The sequence below is a fragment of the Suncus etruscus genome, chromosome 7, assembly GCF_024139225.1.
Source record: "Suncus etruscus isolate mSunEtr1 chromosome 7, mSunEtr1.pri.cur, whole genome shotgun sequence".
Classification (NCBI taxonomy): Eukaryota; Metazoa; Chordata; class Mammalia; order Eulipotyphla; family Soricidae; genus Suncus; species Suncus etruscus.
The window spans coordinates 67,262,279-67,287,499 of NC_064854.1; the positions used below are offsets into that span (position 1 = coordinate 67,262,279).

The following is a 25,221-nucleotide window of genomic DNA, read 5'->3' on the forward strand; positions in this document are numbered from 1 at the left end:
CCACACCCGGCAGTGCTCAGGGGTTACTCCTGGCTGTCTGCTCAGAAATAGCTCCTGGCAGGCACGGGGGACCATATGGGACACAGGGATTCGAACCAACCACCTTAGGTCCTGGATCGACTGCTTGCAAGGCAAACACTGCTGTGCTATCTCTTCGGGCCTGATTATTTTTATTTCTTATAGATTAGATAACATCTAAATTCTGACTTTTTAAGATGCCATATGCCCTGCTGAGAGTTTGATAATTCCCTGTGGCTTCATAAAATATCAACTCATTCCCTAAAACAGACATTTCCCTGTGTATCATCCTGTGACCCCTTTTCTCTCCCTTTGAGAAGAAAATCAAGAGAAGCAAGTTATTTCTAGAAATCCTTCTTTCCTAAGACAGAACTCTAAAACAACAACTGCAATAAAGTGCATGTAAGAGCTGAACCAAATCAGAATGAGGAGACTATAAAACAGCTGGTTTGGATCCCTGGTGGGTTTGAGCTGGTATAGTAAATTCCTCTCTAATTGGGTGTTACACCTCCCACCTTAATTCTCTACCTGTGAGAAGGCTGTAGGGTCCAAATACTCATTGTATTTCTAAAACTTTGGGAACAAGAGCAAGAGTTGAAAAATTAAAAAAGTTGGGGTCGGAGCTGTGGCACAAGTGGTAAGGTGTCTGCCTAGCGCGTGCAAGCCTAGGACTGACCACGTGTGGTTCAATCCCCTGGCATTCCATATGGTCCCTCGAGCTAGGAGTGATTTCTGAGCACATAGCCAGGAGTAACCCCTGAGCGTCAAAGGTGTGGTTCACCCCCCCCATATAAAAGAAAAAAAGAAAGAAAAATTGAAAAATTTATTTACTTTGAATGTTTACCCCACTATTCTTTGACTCTTTCCTTAGGGTTGGGGTTTTAACATGTTTTTCAATTTTAACTTGTTCTTCAATTGCTGCATTTCTTATGCCTGGAGCAAATGCCTAAATTCTTCTTTTTTTGGGGGGGGGCACACCCGTTGATGCTCAGGGATTACCCCTGGCTATGTGCTCAGAAATCGCTCCTGGCAGAAGCCTTACCTCTAGCACCACTGCTCCAGCCTCTGGTTTCCTTGATTTCTTTTCTTTCTTTCTTTTATTTTTTTTTTTTGCTTGTTCCACTCTTTTTTTTTTAAGCTCTAAATGTTATACTGTAAAGAAAAAGAAGTTTCAAATTAAATCTGAATTTCCCTACCTCACTCTGCATTCAGTTAGCTGGTTAACTGGAAATGTAAAAAATATCCCTGGAAATGTTTGCAAACAGAATGGTTTAAAGTAGATTTTCTTTCTAATGCAAATATTCCAAATTTGAATTTAGGGACCCTATCAATACATAAAACTTGATTTTTTAATAAGTTAAATACTATTCTTAGGAAAAAACTTACAATACTGTGACTTGTGTTAATCTGGACAATTTTCTATATTTCAGTAAACTGAGGCTCATACTCAGAGGTCAATGAAGTGGAAGGAAAGGAAGTGATGTGGGCAGTTGAAAGTCAAAGGAGAACAGGATGAATGTAGGTGTTTACATAAATTCTCCTCCATCAACATTTCACTTAAAACAGGGAAACAGAGGAAAGATAGGAGGACTCATGAGGACCATAAAAACTCTGGGATGCTCATGATTGAACTTGGGTTGGCTGCATGCAAGGCAAGTGTCCTATCTCTCTAGCCCCAATCTTGACCAGTTTTTGACTTTCACTTGGTAGGTTAAAAATGGAAGCCCAGAGCAGGCCTGGTAATAGATCAGAGTTGTCAATTAATGTCAGTCCTGCTGCTTCCCAGTGTGTCAGTCAGCTTCTTGTGAGAATGCAGCTCCAGAGAACAATGATGAAATTTTCCCCAACCTTCTCTTTTACATCAGTGTGAGGTAGCTTTCGTTGACTGAAACATAGTAGTTAATGTACGGAATCCTAAAAACCAGAATGATTAGTTTTGTTGGGCAAAGAAGCGGGGAATAACAGGAGCTAGAAAATACTAAGTCAGGTTCTTAACCTGGGAAACTAAGAGTGGAGCAGGATGGCTTACAGAAAGCTTCCTTCATTGATTTGTTTTCAACGTGAATTTTTTAATTAGATGTTTTCTATTAGTTGAGCTGGAGAGTATTATTCTAGGACTAAAATTTAAAAAGTGCAAGTTATTGGAGTAATTACGGGAATGGAATATTCTAGTGCTTTTCTTTTTGCAGACACACAGGAAGTTTGCACCTCCCCTTTCTTCTAAATTTAGGCATAGCCAGGAGATTTGCTTCAACCAATAAAATATGAATAAAAGTAATATCTAATAACATTTAAAATAGGTACGAAAAGAGTGGTGTCATTTCTCTTGATGCTCAGGGTACTTTATAGTTCTGAAGGGTTTGCATATACTATGCACATGTTCTACCACTTGTTTTATCTTCTTGGCCACATACTATTATATTCTGAATGATAGTTCCATGTTTTATTCTGGTTGGCCTAACAGTCTCATTTTAAACTGTAGCCCTGTAAAAGTCATGCCTCTTCTCCTGTTTTTCCACTGACAGTGTGACCTGCAAGTGAAAGCTTAGGGTCTAATACAGGAAATTCAGATGGGAAATAATGAAAGTGTGAAGACATATCTCTACTTGGAGTCACATGATTCATGGAGTTTAAAAGAGTACTATTTTTTTCAAGAACCATGCAACTCATCTTTAGAATTATAGTGGACTTTTTGAGATGAGACATTAAAAATAAGCATAAAATAAGGTCCAGAGTAATAGCACAGTGGGTAGGACATTTGCTTTGCACACAGTCGACCTATGGGTTCTATGCTGGCATTCCATATGGTCCTCTGAGCTTGCCAGGAGTGATTTCTAAGCGCAGAGCCAGGAGTAACCCCTGAGCACTGCCAGGTATGGCTCAAAAACCAACCAACCAATCAAACATAAGCATAAAATAGTAGGAGTAAGTGACTATAGAAGTTTATTACTTTAATTCATTAGCTGTCTATATGTTGGAGGAACAATCATGATTCAATTTTGTTTTGTGTCTGAGTTGCTACTAATCAGATGTGACTCAAAGAGCAACAGAAATAAGACAAATCAAAATGGAAAAGTGTGTATTATGATTTGAAGTGACTTGGTGCCAGCTGTCATACTAATACCTACTTGGTGGGGCTGCAGGTGTGCAAGGCCTTCAGGTGTGGTTTCCAGGTTGCAATGGAAACAGATTTCTCATCAGCTGCATAACTCCGCCAAACGCACTGCATCCAGGGGAACATGCCCAAAGAGGAGAACAAGAGCAAAGAAAATAGAAAGAAATGAAAATGGAGATTAGTAAGTTAATGCGCTGGAAGAACTCAGAGTCAGTTCTAAGCAAATGCCCAGAGGGTACAGAAAACTGCTTAAGCATTTTCTACCAGCTATTCAACATAGTTTGATGCAGGAATAGAAATGCTTGACAAAATAAATCACATCGAACTAAAAACTTAATTACCCATGTTTTGTTTTGGGCCATACCCAGGGATGCTCAGAGGTTACTCCTGGCTCTGCACTCAGGAATTACTCCTGGTGGTGCCGTGGGTTAGAGGGGACAATATGGAATGCCATCAACTGACTGTCAGGGTTATGCAAAGTGAGAGCCCTACCTGCTGTACTATATCTATTGGGCTCCAAATAACTGAAGTATCAAAAATTTTAATATAAGGCTATTTTTGAGGAGGCAAGGAAATGATAAGACCTCCTCCGGTAAAACTTCCTGAAAAGAAATGAGTATTTCATTTTTTCTCCCCACTTTTGGATGGTGTTAGATGTTTTTTTCTTGCTAAGTTCTCTCAGTATTCTTGTATATTTTAGATATTAATCCCTTGTCAGATGGTATTGGGTGACGAGTTTCTCACACTCTGAGTTTAATGCAGTTCCATTTGTTTCACTTCCCTTCCATTTGCTTGGCTGGTGCTGTTTCTTCCTTGAAGATGCCTTTAACCTCAATGTCACAGAATACTCTGCTTATGTTTTCCTCTATGTTCTTTATGGTGTCAGGTGTAATATCAAAGTCTTTAGTCATTTTTGATTTGACTTTTGTACACAACATTAAAGAGAAGTTTTAGTTAACATGATTTTGCATATAGTTGACTAACACCACTTGTTGCAGAGGCTTTTCTTGCTCCACTTAACATTTCTTGCCTCTTTATCAAAGATTAACTGAGGGTCTCAGGACATTCGAGTTTATTTCATTTGTATGAAGGTCTGTCTTTACTTGAGTACCATTCTGCTTTAAATAATACTGCTTTAAAGTCCAGTTTGAAGTTGGGAAAAGTGATGCCTCCCATCTTCTTTCCCCCAAGGATTGCTTTTGCGATTCATGGAGGTTTATTATTTTTATGATTTAAAAATATAATAATTCCTTTATTTAAGCACCATGTTCACAAAATTTTTCATGATTGAGTTTTAGTCATACAATATACACCACCCTTCACCAGTGCATGTTACCCACCACCAATGTCCCTGTTTCCCTCCCATCCTACCCTCTACTTGCCTCTTTGCAGACTTATTTCTTCTCTTTCACCCTCTTTTCTTTTATTTTTCCTTTTGACATGGTGGTTTCACTACTGATAATTAAGAGTTATCTATCATGCAAATCACTTTATCCTCTTTTAGTACCCCATTTCTTTCCCAGAGAGATCAGTTCCAACATTCCTTGTCTCAGTGGTCCCTTCTTTACCTGAACTTCACTGACCTACTATTGTTGCAAACTTACTACCATGTATTTTTGTGTTCCTATGGTATATCCCTAGGAGTGGTATAGCTGGATCATATGGGAGCTCAATTTCCAGTTTTTGGAGAAATCTCCACATCACTTTCCATAAAGGTAGGACTAGATGGCATTCCCACCAGCAGTGAATGAATTCTTTTCTCTCCACATCCCTGCCAGCACTGTTGGCTCTCATTCTTAGTGATGTACATGTGCCAATCTCTGTGGCATGAGATGGTACTTCATGGTTGTTTTGATTTGCATCTCCCTGATGATTAATGACGTGGAGCATTTTTTTCATGTGCCTTTTGTCCATTTGTATTTCTTCTTTGACAAAGTGTCTGTTCATTTCTTATACCCATTTTTTTGATGGGATTAGATGTTTCTTTCTTATAAAGTTCCATCAGTGCCTTTTATATTTTGGATAGTAGCCCCTTATCTGATGAATATTGGGTGAATAGTTTCTCCCATTCAGTGTGTGGCTCTTGTATTTTGGGCACTATTTCCTTTGAAGTGCAGAAGCTCCTCAACTTAATATATTCCCATCTGATTATCTCTGTTTCCACTTGTTTGGAGAGTGCTGTTTTCTCCTTAAAGACACGTTTTGTCTCAATGTCATGGAGTGCTTTACTTATGTGTTGTTCTATTTACCTATGATTTCAGGTCTGATATCAAGGTCTTTAATCTATTTGGATTCAACCTTTGTACATGGTGTTAGCTGGGGGTCTGAGTTTGATATTTTGCAAGTGGCTAACCAGTTGTGCCAACACCACTTGTTGAAGAGGCTTTCCTTGCTCCATTTAGGATTTCTTGCTCTTTTGTCAAAAATTAGGTGCTTTTATGTCTGGGGAACATTCTGAGTACTCAAGCCAATTCCAATGATCTGAGGATCTGTCTTTATTCCAATACCGTGCTTTTTGATAACTATTGCTTTGTAATACAGTTTAAAGTTGGGAAAGTAATGCCTCCCATATTCCTTTTCCCAAGGATTGCTTTAGCTATTCGAGGGTGTTTATTGTTCCAAATGAATTTCAGAAGTGTTTGATCCACTTCTTTGAAGAATGTCATGGGTATCTTTAGAGGAATCACATTAAATCTGTACAATGCTTTGGGGAGTTTTGCTATTTAATGATGTTAATCCTGCCAATCTATGAACAGGGTATGTGTTTCTATTTCCACATGTCCTCTCTTACTTCTTGGAGTGGGGTTTTATAATTTGCTTTGTATAGGTCCTTCACGGCTTTAGTCAAGTTGACTCCAAGATATTTAAGTTTGTCTGACAGTAATGAGAATGGGATTGCTTTCTTAATGTTTATCTTTTCCCTATCAATATTGGTGTATAAAAAGGCCACTGATTTTTGTGTGTATTGTAGCTTGCCACATTGTTATATGTATCTATTGTTTCTAGAATCTTTTTAGTAGAGTCTTTAGGGTATTGTCATTTTAATGATAATCCTGCCAGTCCATGAGCAGGTATGTGTTTCCATTTCCACATGTCCTCTCATTTCTTGGAGCAGGGCAACCTGCTCTTGTGTAGATCTAAGAAAAAAAGCTTTTTAGTTTTTCCCACTGAGTATAATGATTGCAATGGGTTTTGGTGGTAAATGGTTTTGATAATATTGAGGAAAGTTCCTTCAATTTACATTTTGGTTGAGAGTTTTTATAGTGAAATGTGCGCTGAACCTCGTTAAATACTTTCTCAAGCATTGACTGATATGATTATATGATTTTTGGTGTTTTTTCTTATATTGATATGGTGTATTATATTGATTGACTTGCATGTATTAAACCCATCATTACATCCCCTGGAATGAATTCCTACTTGGTCATGGTGTGTAACCTTGATAAGCTGTTGAATTTTATTAGTTAATATTTTGTAGATGACCTTTGAATCTGTGTTAATTTAGGACATTGGCTTATCATTCTTTGTGTGTGTGTGTGTGTTGCCTCTGTCTGCTTTTGGTATTAGGTAGATTCATAGAAATTGTTTGGGAGTATTTCCATTTCTTCAATTTCCAGAAAGATCTGTAAAAGGATTGGCAATAGGCCCGGAGAGATAGTACAGCGGCGTTTGCCTTGCAAGCAGCTGATCCAGGACCAAAGGTGGTTGGTTCAAATCCCGGTGTCCCATATGGTCCCTCGTGCCTGTCAGGAGCTATTTCTGAGCAGACAGCCAGGAGTAACCTCTGTGCACCGCCGGGTGTGGCCCAAAAACAAAACAAAACAAAACAAAAAAAAAAAAGGGATTGGCAATAGGTCCTCTTTAGAGATTTGAAAGAATTCCATTAGTGAATCTATTTGGGCCATCGGTTTTTTGAGGGTGAAAGCCTTCTGATTACCATTTTCAATTTCATCACTAGTGATAGGCGTCAGTTCAAGTATTCCAGGTCAACTTGGTTTAACCTCAGGGCATTTCTAAGAATTCAAAAGTTTATCTATTGATTCTATGTCATCTTGCTTTATGGAATAAATATTTCTCAAAAGTATAGCTGATTTTCTGTGTCATCTGTAGCAACATTTTCCTTTTTATTTCTGATTCGGTGTGTTAAGTTTTTCCCTTTCCTCTTTTATGGTAATTCTTCCTAGTGGTTTATCAAGCATAGGTTTTTTTTTTTATTTTTTATTTTTTATTTTTTGCTGTTCAGATTATTAATTTTTGCTTTAGTTTTATGTTTTTCTTATTTTTAACTACTTTGGCTTATTTTTTAAGTGTGCCATTACATTATTTATGAAACCTTTCTTGCTTCTTGATGGAATACTTGCAAAGCTATACATTTTTCTCTCAGTACTGCTTTTGGCTGTTTCCCATATATCCGACAATTTGTACCTTATTCTCATTTGTTTTTAGGAAATTTTGATGGCCTCTTTGATTTAATCTCTTAATCGATGTTTGTTTAACTTCCAGGTGTTTTTGAGTGCATTGTGCTCAGAGTAAATTGTTGATACTATTTCTATCTACTTTGATTTTATGGAGTATGTTTAATGGCAAAACATGTGGTCTCTCTTGCATTGGAGAAGAAAGTATATTCAGAGCCTTTTGAGAATGAAAAGCCTATATTATTATAATAATAAAATATATATATATATTATAATATATATATATATATGAAAGTCTTTCACTACTATTGTGTTGCTACAGATGTCTTTCTTCAAGTATATTAGCAATAGTTTTAAGTACTTGGATGGCCCTTAATTGGGTAAATATATGTTTAGGAGTATAATTTCTTCCTGATGTACTTATCACTTGACTACTAAATAATGACCATCTCTGAATATTATAACCTTTTTAGTGTAAACTCTATTTTGCTGGTCCCTATTGACAGCATATATATTTATATATTTAGCCAGTATGATTTCTTGCTTGATCGTACTTATCTTTTGATTATTAAATAATGACCCTCTCTGTCTCTTATAATCTTTACCAGCCCTGAAGTCTATGTTGTCTGATATTTTAAGGGGTTTAATTGCTTGAAGGATAATCTTCCAACATTAAATTTTGAGTCTGTGTTTACTCTATTTCAAATGTGTTTCTTTCAGGCAGGAAAATGTGAAATTCATTTCTGATTCATTTTGCCCCTCTGTGTATATTGATTGATGCATTTAGTCCATTGACATTGGAAGATTATTATCATGGAGTGTCAGTGTCATCTTTTTGTAGAAGTTTGTTTTAGTAGAAGTTTGGAGTTCGTCTTGCCTTCATGTAGTCCCTTCAGTTTTCTTTTAAGATTGGTTTTGAGTCTGTAAAGTTCCGAGGTGCGTGTTTATCCTTGATGATTTGTATCCTTCTGTTAAGCCTGAATGATAACCTGGCTGTGTGACATTATTCTTGGCGTGGACATTCATTTTATTGAACTTTTCACTATTTCACTCAACAAAATAGTCCATGTTTAAGCAAATTTCATGACCTTCATTTCTTCTAACAGCTGCATAGTATCAATTGTGTAGATGTACCACCTGTTTCTTTAGCCACTCAATCTGTTGTTGGGCATCTTGGTTGTTTCAGATTATGACAATAGTAAATAGTGCTACTATGAATATGAGTGAAGAGGGCATTATGGTATTGGGCTTTTGTGTTTTGTGGTCCTAGAGTATATCATCTAGGAGTGCAATTGCTGAATCAGATGGGAGCTCAATGTCCAATTTTTTTTTTGTTTTTGTTTTTGGATCACACCCCAGCAGTGCTCGAGGTCACTCCTGGGCTCTACCAGTCAGAAATCGCTCCTGGCAGGCTTGGGGGACCATATGGGATGCCAGGGATTCAAACCACCGTCCTTCTGCTTGCAAGGCAAATGCCCTTACCTTCATGCTATCTCTCTGGCCCTCAATGTCCAATTTTTAAAGAAAGATTCATTTGTTTGCCAATAAGGCTGGACTAGAAGGTACTCCCCTCCAGCAGTGAATGAAAGGTTCCTTTCTCCCCACATCCATTGCCAGCAGTGGTTGTTCTTGTTCTTTGTGGTGTGGTATCAGTCTGTGTGGCATGAGGATGGTATCTCTTTTGGGGTTTTGACTTGAATCTTCCTGATGACTAGTGATGTTGCAGCAATGTTTTATATGCCTCTTGGCCAGTTGTATTTCTTCTTTGAGAAAAATGTTCATTTCTTCTCCATTTTTTGATGAGTTAGATGGTCTTAATTCTTGTTAAAGTTCTATCAGTACCTTTTATATCTTAGTCATTATTTCCTTATCTGATGGGTGTTGTGTGAATAGTTTCTCCCATTCTTTTTAACCCTAGTCAGTCACTGTTTTATGTGAATAATAGAAGCTTCTTAGTTTATTGTAATCCATTAGTTTAGGTCTTTAATCCATTTTGATTTGACCTTTGTACATAGCTGTTAGCTGGAAGTCCAAGTTTGGATTTTTTGCAGTGGCTGGACCAGTTGTCCCAATACCACTTGTTGAAGGATGCTTTACTTTTTCATTTTGCTTTTGCTTGCCCCTTTATCAAAGATTGGTAAGTCTAAGGGCCATTCTCTGAGTATTCAAGTATATGTCCATTGGTCTGAGGGTCTGTCTGTCTTTATTCCAGTACCATGCTGTTTTAGTGATTATTGTTTTGTAGTACAATTTAAAGTTTGGGAAAGTGATACCTCTCATCTACTGGATTTTTAGTATTGAGCTGTTTAATTTCCAGGTATTAATTTTTCCCTCTATGTCTGCTTGTTATTCACTTCTGATTTTAGTGCATCATGGTGTGAGAAGGTAGTTTGTACAATTTCTATCCTCTTGATTTTACAGAGGTATGGTTTATAGGCTAGCATGTGGTTTATCCTGGAGAATGAACAATGTGCTTTGGAGAAGAATGTGTATACAGTTTTCTATGGGTGGGAGCCCATATCTATATCTATCTATCTATCTATCTATCTATCTATCTATCTATCTATCTATATCTATCTATCTATCTATCTATCATCTATATCTATCTATCATCTATCTAATCAAGTTGTTTCACTGCTCCTTTCAGTGCTAGTATATTCTTGTGAAGTTGCAGCCTAGTTGACCTATCAAGTGATGACAAGGCAGGGTTGAAGTCTCCCACTATTATTGTGTCATTATTGATATTGTTATTGATATCTTCCTTCAAGGATTTCAGTAGCTGTTTTTTAATATTTTGCTGGTTCCTCAATGTGTGCATATATTTTTAGGACTGTTATTTTTTCTGGTGTACATATCCCTTGATTTTAGGAAATGTCCATTCTTGTCTCATAACTTTTTTAAGTCTAAAGTCTGTGTTAACTGAAATTAGTATGGCCGTTCCAGCCTTTTTTTGTTAATAATTTTTATTGTGACCAAAGTGAATTACAAATCTTTCACACTAATATTTTAGGTACATAGTGGCATTGAATCCGGGGCATTACCACCACCAGTGATGTCCTCCCTCTACCCCTGTTCCCAGCATGCATCCCATATCCCCTCCTTTGCACCGCAGACTGCTAGTATAAGTGGTCCCCTCTGTGACTAGCTTGTTGTAGATTGGGTATCAATTCTGTTGTCATTGGCTTTGGATTTGGTGTTTAAGTCTGATCATATTTTATTTCTACTCAATGTTCATACAACTGTTTGGTATGGTCTTGGTACTCTCCATTTCCCCCCCTCAATTAATGAGGCAGAACAAAATGATTCAAGTTATGTGGTTCTGTTAGAAGGGAAAAAAAACAAAAAAAGGAAAAATCAAACAAACAAAAACTGGTGGAGTCCATCTAGTCCATTATAAATATCAATTTAAGAGAAGAAAGGGAAAAAGGAAAAAAAAACATAACAAAAAGACAAAAAAAATACAAAAAATCCCCAGACAAACAAGAAAACAAAACAAAACAAAAAACCAAAACTACAATGACACACATACACACAAACCAAAAAGCACCACACAATGCAGACAACAACCAAACAATAATCATGAGCCTGAAATAAAAAGAAAAGAAAGGGCCGGAGAGATAGCACAGAGGTAAGGCATTTGCCTAGATGTAGAAGGATGGTGGTTCAAACCCCGGTATCCCATATGGTCCCCCGAGCCTGCCAGGGGTGATTTCTGAGCATAGAGCCAGAAGTAACCCCATAGGCACAGTAAATATTGGGGAGATTAGAAAGAGAATTCCCTTGGCTTAAGAGATAGAAAGTTTCTCCGCCCTTGTAGCATACTGTCATGGGAATAACTACAGGCTCCATACATGTTCTTTTACTCTCCTCTAGGTCTTTTTGTGGTGTCTGTAAACTTTCTGCTCAGTTGTAAATGATAAAATCAGGCCTCTGTAACTAGAGATTTTGGTATTTACACAGGTCATAGGATGGAGTCTAGATAGTCGTTCTTTATGGTTCTAGAAGTTCTGTTTCATTACTGTTGTTTTAATCAATCTTCTGTAGTTGGTGGTCTTGATTTTTGCACTGATCCTAGGATGAAGCCTAGTATAAAGACTTTATTATGTTTCCAGAAGTTCTGTTCAGTTGCAGTTGTCTCAGTCAGACCTCTGGAATTAGAAATCATAGTTGTTGTACAGATCGTAGATCAAAACCTAGGATAGGATCTTTCTTATAGGTCCCAGGATAAGTTCTGCCCAGTCATGGTTGTCACCGTCAGTCTTCTGTAGTTAGCAATCTTGGTTTTTGCACAGATCAAAGGATGAAATGTCTTCTGATTTCAACTTATCATTAGGTGATGAGATAAGAAAACCTGCTCTTATATCAAGTTGTTGCCATTTCTTCATTGTTAGGATGTCAAATCAATACTGATGCATGTTGGTGTCTGAACAGTATGAAGAATGTCCCAGAGGGGGCCCGGAGAGATAGCACAGCGGCTTTTGCCTTGCAAGCAGCCGATCCAGGACCAAAGGTGGTTGTTTCGAATCCCGGTGTCCCATATGGTCCCCCATGCCTGCCAGGAGCTATTTCTGAGCAGACAGCCAGGAGTAACCCCTGAGCAATGCCAGGTGTGGCCCAAAAACCAAAAAAAAAAAAAAAAGAATGTCCCAGAGGGAGTTTAGTTCCTGGAGCTCTTGTGGAGAACTGTTTTGGTTCTATGTCTGAGATCTAGAGTTCTGGGTTGTATAGTCACTGTCTGAACTGTTTTGGTTCTATGTCTGAGATCTAGAGTTCTGGGTTGTATAGTCACTGTCTAATCTGGAGTCCAAGATGGGTCCACATGACATGTTCAAAGTGGAAGGTGCCCCTGTATTGTAAAATGTACGAGCATTCCAGCCTTTTTAAAGGAGTTGTTTGCTTGGATGATTGTCATTCAACCTTTGAGTTTGAGTCTGTATTAATTCTGGCTATTCAGATATATATTTTGTAGGCAGCAAAATGTTGGATTAAGCTTTTTGATCCATCTTGTCACTCTGTGTCTCTTAACAGGTGCATTTAGTCTATTGACATTGAGAGAGATGATTGTCATGGGAGTTGTTGTTATCTTTTGGTAGTTTGGTAGGAGTTTGGTATTTCTTGTGGTCTGTCTTATCTTAATGTAGATCTTTTAATTTATCCTTTAAGGATTTTTTTTGCTTTTTTGGGGGGTAACACCCAGTGATGCTCAGGGGTTACTCCTGGCTATGCACTCAGAAATTGCTCCTGGCTTGGGGACCATATGGAATGCTGAGGGATTGAACAGCAGTCTGTCCTAGATTAGCACATGCAAACCTTACCACTGTGCACCGCTCCAGCCCAAAGGGTGCTTTTGAGTATGTAAAGTTTCTAAGCTTTGTTTATCTGTGAAGCTGTGTATCTTTCCTTCAAACCTGAATGTAAGTCTGGTTGGGTGAAGTACTCTGGCATACATTCCTATCATTGAGTTTTGTCACTATATTCCATTACTGTCTTCAGGTCTTGAGGGCTTCTTGTGACTATTCTTGGTAAATCTTAGGGATGCTCCTTTGAATGTAATTCCCCTTTTTTATATTGCTACTTTCAGCATTCTATTCCTATACAGGGGCTTCAACATTGTGATTAGGCTGTGTCTTGGGGTGCTTTTCTTTGTATCTCTTTTGGCTGATACATTTCGAGCATGTAGGATTTGGTTGCATGCATGCTTTAGCTCTGGAAGTTTCTCACAATGATGTCCTTAAGTATTGACACTTCTTGGTGGTTTTCTTCCCTTGTCTCTGGGAATCCAATGATTATTCTGTTGTTTCTGTTGAGTTTATCAAAGACTTCTTGTTTGTTCCCATTTTGTGAGGACGTTTTCTATTGTCAATCAGTTATCTTTTTTAGACTTTTTCCAGCCTTTTCTGTTGTATGGATTTGCATTTCATCTTCCAGCTCACTGATTTTATCTTCTGCTATTGTTACTCTGTTGAGAGGCTTTCTAGTGAGTTTTTCATTTTGTCTACACATTTTTAAACCTGTTATTTCAGTTTAAAGTTTTTTTTTATTTTTACTTTCAAATCCTTTTGATTCTTATTTGTGGCGCATTCCATTTGTTCCATACTTTCTTTGAGTTCTATGAACATCTCTCATATTTCTTCTCTTAAGTCCTTATCTGAGAGAGTAAATAGGTAAGTTGATATACTTTTGGTCATCAGAGCTACTGTCTTCTAAGCATGATGGGGCCCTGCACTGTTTTCAATTGTTGCGGTTGTAGTGTGATGTTTTCTATGTCATATGCAAATGTTTTTGAATAAGAGTAGTGCACAGCTTAGAGTGAATCTTAGTGCTTCACTGGCTCTTTGTCTTCGACTTGGATTTTGTTTCTCGCCTGGGCACTGTCAATATGACTTTTGGGTCCAAAAGCCTCCGGTTCCAACAGCCGCTGTGTCTTCCCCCTGCAGCCTTGTCTCTTGCTCAGGTTCAGCTACTCTTGATTCACCACCTGGGTTACTGTTTCTCACCTGGGTGCTGCTGATGTGACTTCTGGGTGCAAAAGCCTTCAGGTACCTGGCTGGTACACCTCAAGCATCCAGGAGGTGGTTGCAAACATTCTTCAGCTCTGATAACTTCTCAGTAATGATGCTTTTAACTATTAATTCTTCATGTTTTTTTTCTTCCTAGTGTTCTAAGACTCCAACGAGTCTTATGTCATTTCTGTTGAATCATCCCAGAGTTCCATTGTTGTTGGCAGTTATTTTAAGTATTTCTTTCTTCTTGTCTTCTTTTATTTTTAAGGCTCTTTATGAACTTCTTCTGTTGTATGGAAGCTTTGTGCTGTTCATCTTTCAGCTCACCGATTCTGTCCGTAGTAGTTGTTACTTCACTGATGGGGCCTTCCAGTGAGTTTTTCATTTTGCCTCTCAATTTTTTTTTTAATTTTTTATTTGTAATTATGAGAACAAGGATGCAAAGAAAGAGGACAAGGTAAAGTTACAGTGGAAGGACAATACATAACATAATTCTCAGAAGTCCCCTTGCTGATATCCCAACTTTGAAATTTCATCCAAAGAACATTAAGATTGTAACACACTATAATATTTCTTAACAGCACACAAGGCAATCTAAAGCCATAAAACTTACATAACTCCTTAAACATTACAGGCATAGCATTTTTTTTTACATTTCCATATTCATGCATATTAGCTTAAGTTGACCTCAAATCTTAACTGGGTTCTTTTTAAGGATTTGCCTCTCAATTTTTTTAAATTTTTATCATATCTGTTTGAAGGTTTCTCATTTCTACTCTCAGATCTTTTTAAATTTTATTTCCTTCCAATTCAATGTTTTTTTTTTTTTTTTTTTTTTTTTTAGTTATTTGAACACCCCTAACATTTTATCTCTAAAGTTTCTATGAGAGAGGCTAGATAGTAAATTAGTGACTGCTAGGTTACATCAATGGTGTAGTGAAATACTCTGAAGTTTAATTATGGAGTACTTCTAATGCTAAAAAGTGAAGGTATAACAAAAAGCAGGGCTTTGGGAAAACATTACACTGAATGATATTTGGAAAACAATGACTTAATGCTATGTTCTAAGAATATGTTTATAGCTTTGTGATATAAAATATAAGTGCTGTCTATTTCATATGATTATAGCTGATATTTATAATGAAAAATGTTGTCTAATGCTCATAGTTAGGATTAGGATTAAGACCTCTATTTTATGCATGAGGAAAGAAAGATAAAACAAATAAAGGGAGAGAATACAAAAAGATAACTAAAGAGATTCCTTCAGGTAGCATGGTGGAATCTTAGACTGCCTGCTTTGGTCTTAGTTGACAACTCTTGAAAAAACGTTTTGTTCATTTGAGAGTTTCCATAAATTTATTTTCTATATTGATTTTGGTGAATTTCTTCCTTTGTTTAAGTCAGTTAATATAGTTCCTGAGCATGTTCTTTGTTTTTACAATCTCCTGATAAAATTTTTACTACAATTCTTAAATTGAAACATCCTATTTTATGTGGTAAATTTATTAAAAATAGGTCATATCTCTACTATATTTTGATTCTTATTTTTTAAAAATTATTTTTAAATTAAAAAATGTCTTTAAAGTTATTTATAGTTGAGTTTTAGCATACTAAACTTCAGCATCAGTTTTAACAACACTATCAACTTTTCTTTAACAGTGACCTTAGTTTGCAACACCACCCCCTCAAACCACCCCAGTCTACCCCTTTGACAGGCACTTATTTTTAAGTGACACTTCTCTACTCTAACTGGACTCTTTGTTTTACAGAGATTTATCAAAAAAAAAAAAAAAAGAAGAGTTTTTTGAAGGTTTTTTTGGGGGCCACACTCATTTGACTCTCTGGCTATGTGCTCAGAAATCACCCCTGGCTTGGGGGGAACCATATGGGATGCCAGGGAATCGAATCGCTGTCTGTCCTAGGTTGCACTTGCAAGGCAGACACTTTACCTCTAGCACCACCTCTCTGACACTGATTTTTTTGAGTTTTAAAAAATTTTTAAATATCATGGCTACAAGGTTGTTCATATTACAGTTTTTCCCCCAGATAAAGTTATTAATGATTGAGTTACAGTCATACAATGTACAATCTTCATCAGTGCACATTCCCACCACCAATGTCAACAGTTTCTCTCTCCCCATTTCTGATATTTTTTTCCTTCCCACCCACCCTGCCTCTGGGGGACATATTTTACTTCTCTCTATCTCTTCTTTTTTGACACTGATTTGCACTACTGATAATGAAGGAGTGCTATGAATGTCCCTTTCATAGTAGACCCTCCTATACTCTAACTGCACTCTTTGCTCTTGTGGGAAGCTTTCTACCATGGACTGGTCTTCCTAATTCTCCTCCCCATTGTCTTTGGATATCATCCCCACACTGTCTTTATTTTCCTTATGTCTCACAGATGAGTGAGGTTATTTTGTTTATCCTTTTCCCTCTGACTCATTTCATTCAGCATAATAATCTCAATGTCTATCCATATATGAGCAAATTTCATGACTTCCATTTTATTAATGACTGCATATATTTCATTGTGCAGACACACTACACTTTCTTTAACTACTCATCTGTTGACAGACACATTTTTAAGTTTGGTTGTGCTTTGGATATCTTACTTTCACTATCATTGACTCTATGATTTGGATATATATACTACTCCTCTATACTGCCTAGTTTTGAAGATTTTTTGACCCTCTGTTCTCTTTTACTTCCCATCGGCTTCTTGTTGCTTCCCACCTCAACTTCTTTCCCTCTTTGTTTTTCTCCCAATGTTCTGAATAGAAGTAATCATGTTATCCGCCTGTGATTCTTGTCCTGTTATTCTCCATAACACACATAAGTATTATCATTCTGGAATTTCCTTCTGGTTTTCACTTAACACGATATCCTTCAGTTCCATTCAAATTGCAGCAGATTGCATGATTTCATTGTGTATCCATTTCATATTATCTTTATAATCTGCTCATCTGTCATTGGACACTCAGGTAGTTCCATTTTGGAGATATTGTCCTCAGAGCTACAATGAATAATGCTGTGCATATGTCCTTTTGAATAAATGTTTTTGTTTCCTGAGGTAGATGCCCAGGAGTAAAATTCATGGGTCTTGTGGAAGCTAAACTCTTCCTTTACTTAGAAATCTTCATACTTTTTTCATTGGAGTTTGACCAGATAACATTCTCATCAGTAATGGAGAGTATTTTTTTATTCACCACATCCTTGCCAATACAAATTGTTTGCAGGTTTTTTTTTAATATGTACTTCTCTCTGGTGTGAGATATTTCATTTTTTTTAAATTTAGAATTCCCTAATAATAACTGATGTTGAGCACTTTTTTTTCTGTTTTTTTTGGGCCACACCAGGTGACACTCAAGGGCTACTCCTGGCTATGTGTTCAAAAATCACTCCTAACTTGGGGGACCATATGGGACACTGGGGGATTGAACCATGGTCCATCCTAGGCTAGCACTTGTAAGGCAGATGCCTTACTGCTAGTGTCACTGCTCCAGCCCCCAGTTGAGCACTTTTTCATGTGACTAATGGTATGTCATATCCTCTTCCCATTTTTTAAGATTTTTGTGGTAATCTCTGTGAATACTTTTTATATCCTTGATTTTAACTCTTTCTGAAGTATTTAGTGCAATTATCTTCTATTCAGCTTGGTATCTCTTAAGTTTTTTTTAATATATTTCTTTTGTCATGCAGAAATTATTTAGTTTTATATAATCCCATTTAATTATTTTTAATTCTGTTCCCTTTCTCAATGTCATCATATCATTGAAGACCCCTCTAAGGTTCAAATTTTGGAATCTTCTTATATTTTCCTTGCAGTTTGTAGGTTTCAGGTCAGATATCAGGGTTTTAGTCCATTTTGATTTAAATTTTTCTAAGGTGTGAGATAATGTGCCCAGTTTTAATTTTTAAATTTAATTTTCTTATATTATTTAAATCTACAAAACTGGAAAATGATCTAATATTTTTATGAAATGTTCAATAATGCATACTGAAAAATTGAACATTGATACTTTTTTGGTAGTATATATTATATATTATATACATGATATATAATATATATTATAGTAGTCATAAATATCCTAAGATACAATTATAGCTGTTAATATGGGTACTTGATATATTTTGTATATACAGTTTCAACAAATATGCTTAACTATATTATGAAAATATACTTTTATGTTCAGAACAGTATTATTCTTTTTTTTTTTTTTTCTTTTTTTTGGTTTTAGAGACACACTGTGCTCAGGGCTTACTGTTGACTCTGTGCTTAGGGATAACTCCTGGCAGCATTGAGGATTATATGAGTGGTGGGATCTGTGTACAAATGCTTTAACTACAATGCTGTGGCTCCAGTTCTTAGTATTATTCCTAACAAACCAAAGCTGGAAAATCAAACACAATAAAATAAGTAGATGCAATGATAAATATACATAATATAACAAAATGGAAAAATGCAATAGTAATACACCATTACTATGCTAAACAATTTGGATGAGTCCTGCTGTGTGTGTAGCAACAGGGTGAGAGACTGAAAGGTTCTGTCACCTTTGCCTTTCCCTCTTCTCTCCTGTCTCCTGAAACTCTGCTAAGAAGGCCAAGAAACACCCAGTGAAAACAGTCTCCCAGAGGTGCCCCAGCAAAAAGGTAAACTCTTCTTTCTATGAAGGTGGGGGAGGTGTCTAGTTCCTGCTATGGGCATAACAACAGGGAGAGAGACTGAAAGAATCTGTCCCCTACTCCTATTCCTCTTCTATCCTGTCTCCTGAAACTCTGCTAAGAAGACCAAGAAAGACCCAGCGAAACTGTCTCCTAGAGGCTCCAGAAGAGCGCAGCAGCTCTGCTTTGCTTCCCAGCCACGAGCTCTAATTAATGAACCCCACCAAAACACATAGAAAAAAATCACAGTTCAAGTGTGGCAATGGAGAAACCTTGTTTGCAAACACCATGAACAGAGAATGAAGATGATAGCTCTAATGACAAATCTCATAGATAGAGATAGAATACTGAAAGCAGCAAGATCAAAAAGGGGAATCACATCAAAGGAGCATCCTTAAGATTTACAGCAGACATGTTAAGGGTTTCAAGAAACCCTCAAGGCCAGAAGACAGTGGTGGGATATTGTGACAAGACTGAATGAAATGGATATTTCACTTAGAATACTGCACCCAGCCAGACACACGTTCATGTTTGAAGGAAGGGTACATAGCTACATGAATTAACTGCAACAGGAAGAAATAACACTATTAAACATATATGCACCCAATGAAAAATCATCAAAATATCTAATAAAGTTATTGACAAATTTGAAAGAGGATATAAATAATAACACAATAATTGTGAGAGACCTCAACAATGCCATGCCAACACCAGACTGAAACACAACAAAAATATACTAGTCCTCAAAAGAGAAATGGAAGAGGACTAGTATATGTATATATATATATATATATATATATATATATATATATATATATATATATATACACTCTACACCCAGAAACCTGGATACACATTCTTCTCCAAAATACATGGTCATTCTCCAGGATAGATCACATGCTGGCACAAAAAACATACCTCCATAAAATCAAGAGAATAGAAATGTTGCAGGCTACCTACACTTACCACAGTTTTGAAACTAGATGTGCACTACAAAGGGACACAGAAGAATACTTTAACACTTGGAAATTAAACAGCCTGCTACTGAACAACCATTGGGTCTGAGATAAAATCAAAGAGGAAATCAAAACTTTCCTGGAAACAAATGACAATGAAGACACAAACTATCAGAATCTATGGGACACAGCAAAAGTTGTACTTAGAGAAAAATTTATAGCTTTGAAAACATACATCAGGAAGGAAGAAGAAGCATACCTTAATAGCTTAATGACACAGGTTATAAAATTAGAATGTGATCAACAAAAGGAACCAAATATAGTGAGACGGAAGGAAATAACAATGCTAAGAGTAGAAATCAATGAAGTGGAAACCCAAAAAACAATCTGAAAGATCAACGAAAGCAGAAGTTGGTTCTTTGAAAAAATAAACATGATTGATAGACCATTGGCAAACCTCACAAAGGAGAGAGAGAAACTTGATAACCTATATTAGAAACAAAAAGAGGGAGATCACTACAGATATTGCAGAGATTCAAAGACTACATTGAGAAACTCTATGCCACTAAACATGAAAACATGGAAGAAATGGATAAATTCTTGGACTCTTATAACCTTCCACGGTTGAATAAAGAGGATGTAGCATATCTAAACACCCCACATCACTATTGAGGAAATTACAAAGGTAATCAAATGTCTGCCCCCAAACAAAAGTCCAGGCCCAAATGGATTCATAACGAATTATTACAAAACTTTCGAGAGAAACTACTACCAATCCTTGCCAGGATCTTTCATGCAATTAAAAAAGCAGGAACATTTCCAAATAGTATTTATGAAGTCAACATCACTTTGATACCAAAACCAAACAGAGGTGCTGCCTGAAAAAGAAAATTACAGACCAATATCCCTTATAAACACAGATGCAAAGATACTCAACAAAATCCTGGAAAATGCGATCCAGTGCCTCATCAAGAAGATCATTCACTACGATCAAGTAGGTTTTATCCCAGGAATGCAAGGATGGTTTAACATCCATAAATCTATCAACATAATACACAACATCAACAACAAGAAAAATAAAAACGACATAATCATATTAAGAGATGCAGAGAAAACATTTGATAAGGTCCAACACCCATTCTTGATAAAAGCTCTCAGCAAGATGAGAATGAAAGGAACCTTTCTCAATATAGTTAAGGCAATCTACTACAAGCCAATTGCAAATATTATCTTCAATGGAGAAAAACTAAAAGCCTTTCCTCTAAATTTTGGTACATTCAACACAGTACTGGAAGTACTTGCTATAGTGATTAGCCAAATAAAGATATCAAAAGAACCCAGATAAAAAAGAAAGAAGTCAAACTCTCACTCTTTGCAGATGACATGGTGCTATATTTAGAAAACCCTAAAGACTCTACCACAAAGTTTCTAGAAACAATAGATTCATATAGCAATGTGGCAGGCTACAAAATTAACACACAAGAATCAATGGCCAAAAAGAAAAGAAAAACAAAACAAAAAAAATCAATGGCCTTTTTATAAACCAATAATGATAGGGAAGAATGGACATTAAGAAAACAACCCTATTCACATTAGTGTCACACAAACTCAAATATCTTGGAGTCAACTTGATTAAAGATGTGAAGGACCTATAAAATCCTATAAAACCCTGCTTCAAGAAATAAAAGAGGACATGTGGAAATGGAAAGACATACCCCGCTCATGGACTGACGGGATTAATATCATTAAAATGGCAATACTTCCCAAAGCATTGTACAGATTTAATACCATCCCTCTAAAGATACCCATGACATTCTTCAAAGAAGTGGATCAAACACTTCTGAAATTCATTTGGAACAATTAACACCTCAAATAGCTGAAGCAATCCTTGGGAAAAGGATTATGGGAGACATTACTTTCTCTAATTTTAAACTGTATTACAAAGCAATAGTTACCAAAACAGCATGGTATTAGAATAATGATAGATACTCAGATAAGTCAAATGGGCTTGAGTACTCAGAGAATGTTCCCCGGACATACAATCACTTAATTTTTTTTTTTATAAAGGAACAAGAAATCTTAAATGGAGCAAGGAAAGCCTCTTCAACCAGTGATGTTGTCACAACTGGTTAGCCACTTGCAAGAAAGCGAACTCAGATCCCCAGCTAATGTATGAAGGTAAAATTCAAATGGATTAAAGACCTTTTTATCAGACCTGAATTTATAAGGTATGTAGTACAACACGTAGGTAAAACCCTACATGACATTGAGACTAAAGGCATCTTTAAGGAGAAAACAGCACTCTCCAAACAATTGTAAGCAGAAATAAACAGTAGGAAATATATTAAGCTGAGAGGCTTCTGCACCTCAAAGGAAATAGTGCCCAGGATTACAGGAGGCACCCACTGAGTGGGAGAAACTATTCACTCAATACCCATCAGATAAGGGGCTAATATCCAAAATATACAAGGCACTGACAGAACTACAAGAAAAAAACATCTAATCCCATCTAAAAAAAATAGGGGAGAAGAAATGAACAGACATTTTGTCAAAGAAGAAATACAAATGGCTGAAAGACACCTGAAAAAATGCTCCACATCACTAATCATCAGAGAGATGCAAATCAAAACAACTATGTTGTACCATCTCATGCCACAGATTAGTGCACAACACAAAGAATGAGAACAAGAGTACTGGAGGGGACATGGAACGATAAGAACTCTTATTCACTGCTGCTGGGAATGCAGTCGAGTCCAACCTCTATGAAAAACAATATGAGATTCCTCCACAAATTAGAAATTGAGTTCCCATAGGATCTAGCTATACCACTTGTAGGGATAACCCTAGGAACACAAAAATACAATTCAAAAATTCCTTTCTCACACCTATATTCATTGCAGTGGTATTTACAATAGCCAGACTCTGGAAACAACCAAAATGCCCTTCAACAGATGAATGGCTAAAGAAACTTTGGTACATATACACAATGAAATATTATGCAGCCATCAGGAGAGATGAAGTCATGAAATTTTCCTGTACATGGATGTACATGGAATCTATTATGTTGAGTGAAATAAGTCAGAGGGAGAGAGATAGACACAGAATAGTCTCACTCATCTATGGATTTTAAGAAAAATAAAAGACATTTTTGCAATAATTCTCAGAGACAAAAGAGATGAGGGCTGGAAGGCCCAGCTCACATTATGAAGCTCACCACAAGGAGTGGTGAGTGCAGTTAAAGAGATAACTACACTGACAACTATCATAACAATGTGAATGAATGAGGAAACTAGAAAACCTGTCTTGAGTACAGGTGGGGCGTGAAGTGAGGAGGTGGGAGTTTTGGCACATTGGTGATGGGAATGTTGTACTGGTGAAAGGGGGTGTTCTTTACATGACTGAAACCCAACTACAATCATATTTGTAATCAAGGTGTTTAAATAAAGATGTTAAAAAACAGTTTGGATGAATGTTAGATGAATAATGTTGGGAGCAATGAGACACAAAAGAGCATACAGTGTATAATTTTTATCTCTATGAAGTAAATAAAACCGGAAAAAGAATCTAATTTGTTAAAAAGAAGTATGACATTTATCACAAGGGGAACAGTGATATGGAAAGCATATATGGGAGGTATTGGTCACATTGTGTGTATGTTTCTTTTCTTTTTCTTTGGTTACACTGGGGATCAAACTCAGAGCTTTGCACTTGTAAGTTAATTGCTGACCCATATTCCAAGCCCAATTTTATTTTTATTTTTCTAGGGTTTTGAAATACATAGGAGAGCTCTATCCTCCTAGGATATGCACTCTTCAGTATGAATATTTTACCTCAATAACATGTGCAAAAAGTGACAAAAAAGAGAAATATATATTTAAGGCCTCAGGGATTTTTGAAAAGTTATTACTAAAGAAGTTTCAAATGAATAAAGCAGGCTTCTTTGCCTGGAGCTCACATAGCTGTTTGTGAAAAAGTATGCTAAGCTTCTTTGAACTTTTTAAAAATGCAGTACAAACAAATATTATAGAATATTTGAGAGCAATTAGTGTAAACACATATATGGTAGTTTCTCCAATGATGCACAGAGAATTTTCAATGTTGTGATAGCATAAATGGATGCTTTAATCAGGAAAATTTAGTAGGCTACATACTCTATGCTAATGCAGATAGTTTGAAATCAAGGTTGACATAGAACTAGTAGTCCTGTGTATTATTAGCGACACATGGGATTGTTCAGGGAGGAGGGCTGGACTAAGAACAATACAACAACAACAACAACAAAACGAGGCTAAGCCATCATCTATGAATGCTATAAAAATTTGGGGCAAAAAACACCAAGTTCTTAAAATTAAAGATTTTCCTAATAATGATGCCAATTTTTTTGCTCTTTTTCTATGAAACTTTTTTTTTATTATTTTCATCTAAAATATCTTGATTATAGGAGGCAAAACGAAGCAAATAGCTTATTACTGATTAGTTAACAGTACAAATGGATGTATAGAAAGTAACTCTAGTCTTTTTTTTTGGGGGGGGGGCACACCCTGTGACGCTCAGGGGTTATTCCTGGCTATGCACTCAGAAGTCGCTCCTGGCTTGGGGGACCATATGGGACGCTGGGGATCAAACCGCGGTCCGTCCTAGGCTAGCGCTGGCAAGGCAGACACCTTTCCTCTAGCGCCACCATGCCGGCCACAACTTTATTATTCTTTTTTTTTTTTTTTTTTTTTTGGTTTTTGGGCCACACCCGGCGATGCTCAGGGGTTACTCCTGGCTGTCTGCTCAGAAATAGCTCCTGGCAGGCACAGGGGACCATATGGGACACCGGGATTCAAACCAACCACCTTTGGTCCTGGATCGGCTGCTTGCAAGGCAAACACCGCTGTGCTATCTCTCTGGGCTCAACTTTATTATTCTTAATCTCTAATAGTTTTGTTCTGTCCTTTCTCTCTTTTAATCATTCTATTAGTTGAGCCTCAAGGGTATAATGATATGATCAAGTTGCTGATGCTCCTATATTTTTTTCTTGCCTTAAATTTTTTTGGGGAATACATTTTTTTGTTCAGTTTTGTGTTTTGATATTCCTATATTTAAAACCAAAGTTGCATAGTAGCCAACAAAGAAAAAAATAATGCCCAGAGGGATTTAATATACATAGCAAAACCTCAAAGGATAAATAAACAAAAAATAAAAACTGGGAGCTAGAGCAATAGCACAGCATTAGGGCTTTTGCCTTGCAGACAGCTAGGTTTGATCCCTGACATCCCATATGGTTCTCCAAGCCTGCCAGGAATGGTTTCTGAGCGCAGAGCTAGAAATAACCCTTGAGAGCTGTTGGGTATGCCCTCACTCCCCAAAAAAGAAAACCAAAATTTTTAGATGACCCTACTTGCTCTAGGCAGCAAAGAAATTCAATATATGGACTATAATAATTAAGATATAAAGGAACATTTATTTGATATTGAATTTTACAATATTATTATATTTGACAATTTCTGGGAATTTTGATACCAGTTGATCATTCAAAGGTACAATTAATATAAAAC

The 25,221-nt window shown here is 36.7% G+C and overlaps 1 protein-coding gene across 1 annotated transcript in view; it reads right to left on the reverse strand.

The window, feature by feature from the left end:
• The window catches only part of KCNQ5 (potassium voltage-gated channel subfamily Q member 5), a 722,711-nt gene that overhangs the window by 139,391 nt on the left and 558,099 nt on the right, over positions 1–25,221 (reverse strand). The window contains 1 exon segment of the mRNA XM_049777012.1: positions 3,147–3,241. Coding sequence (XP_049632969.1) covers positions 3,147–3,241 — 95 coding nt within the window.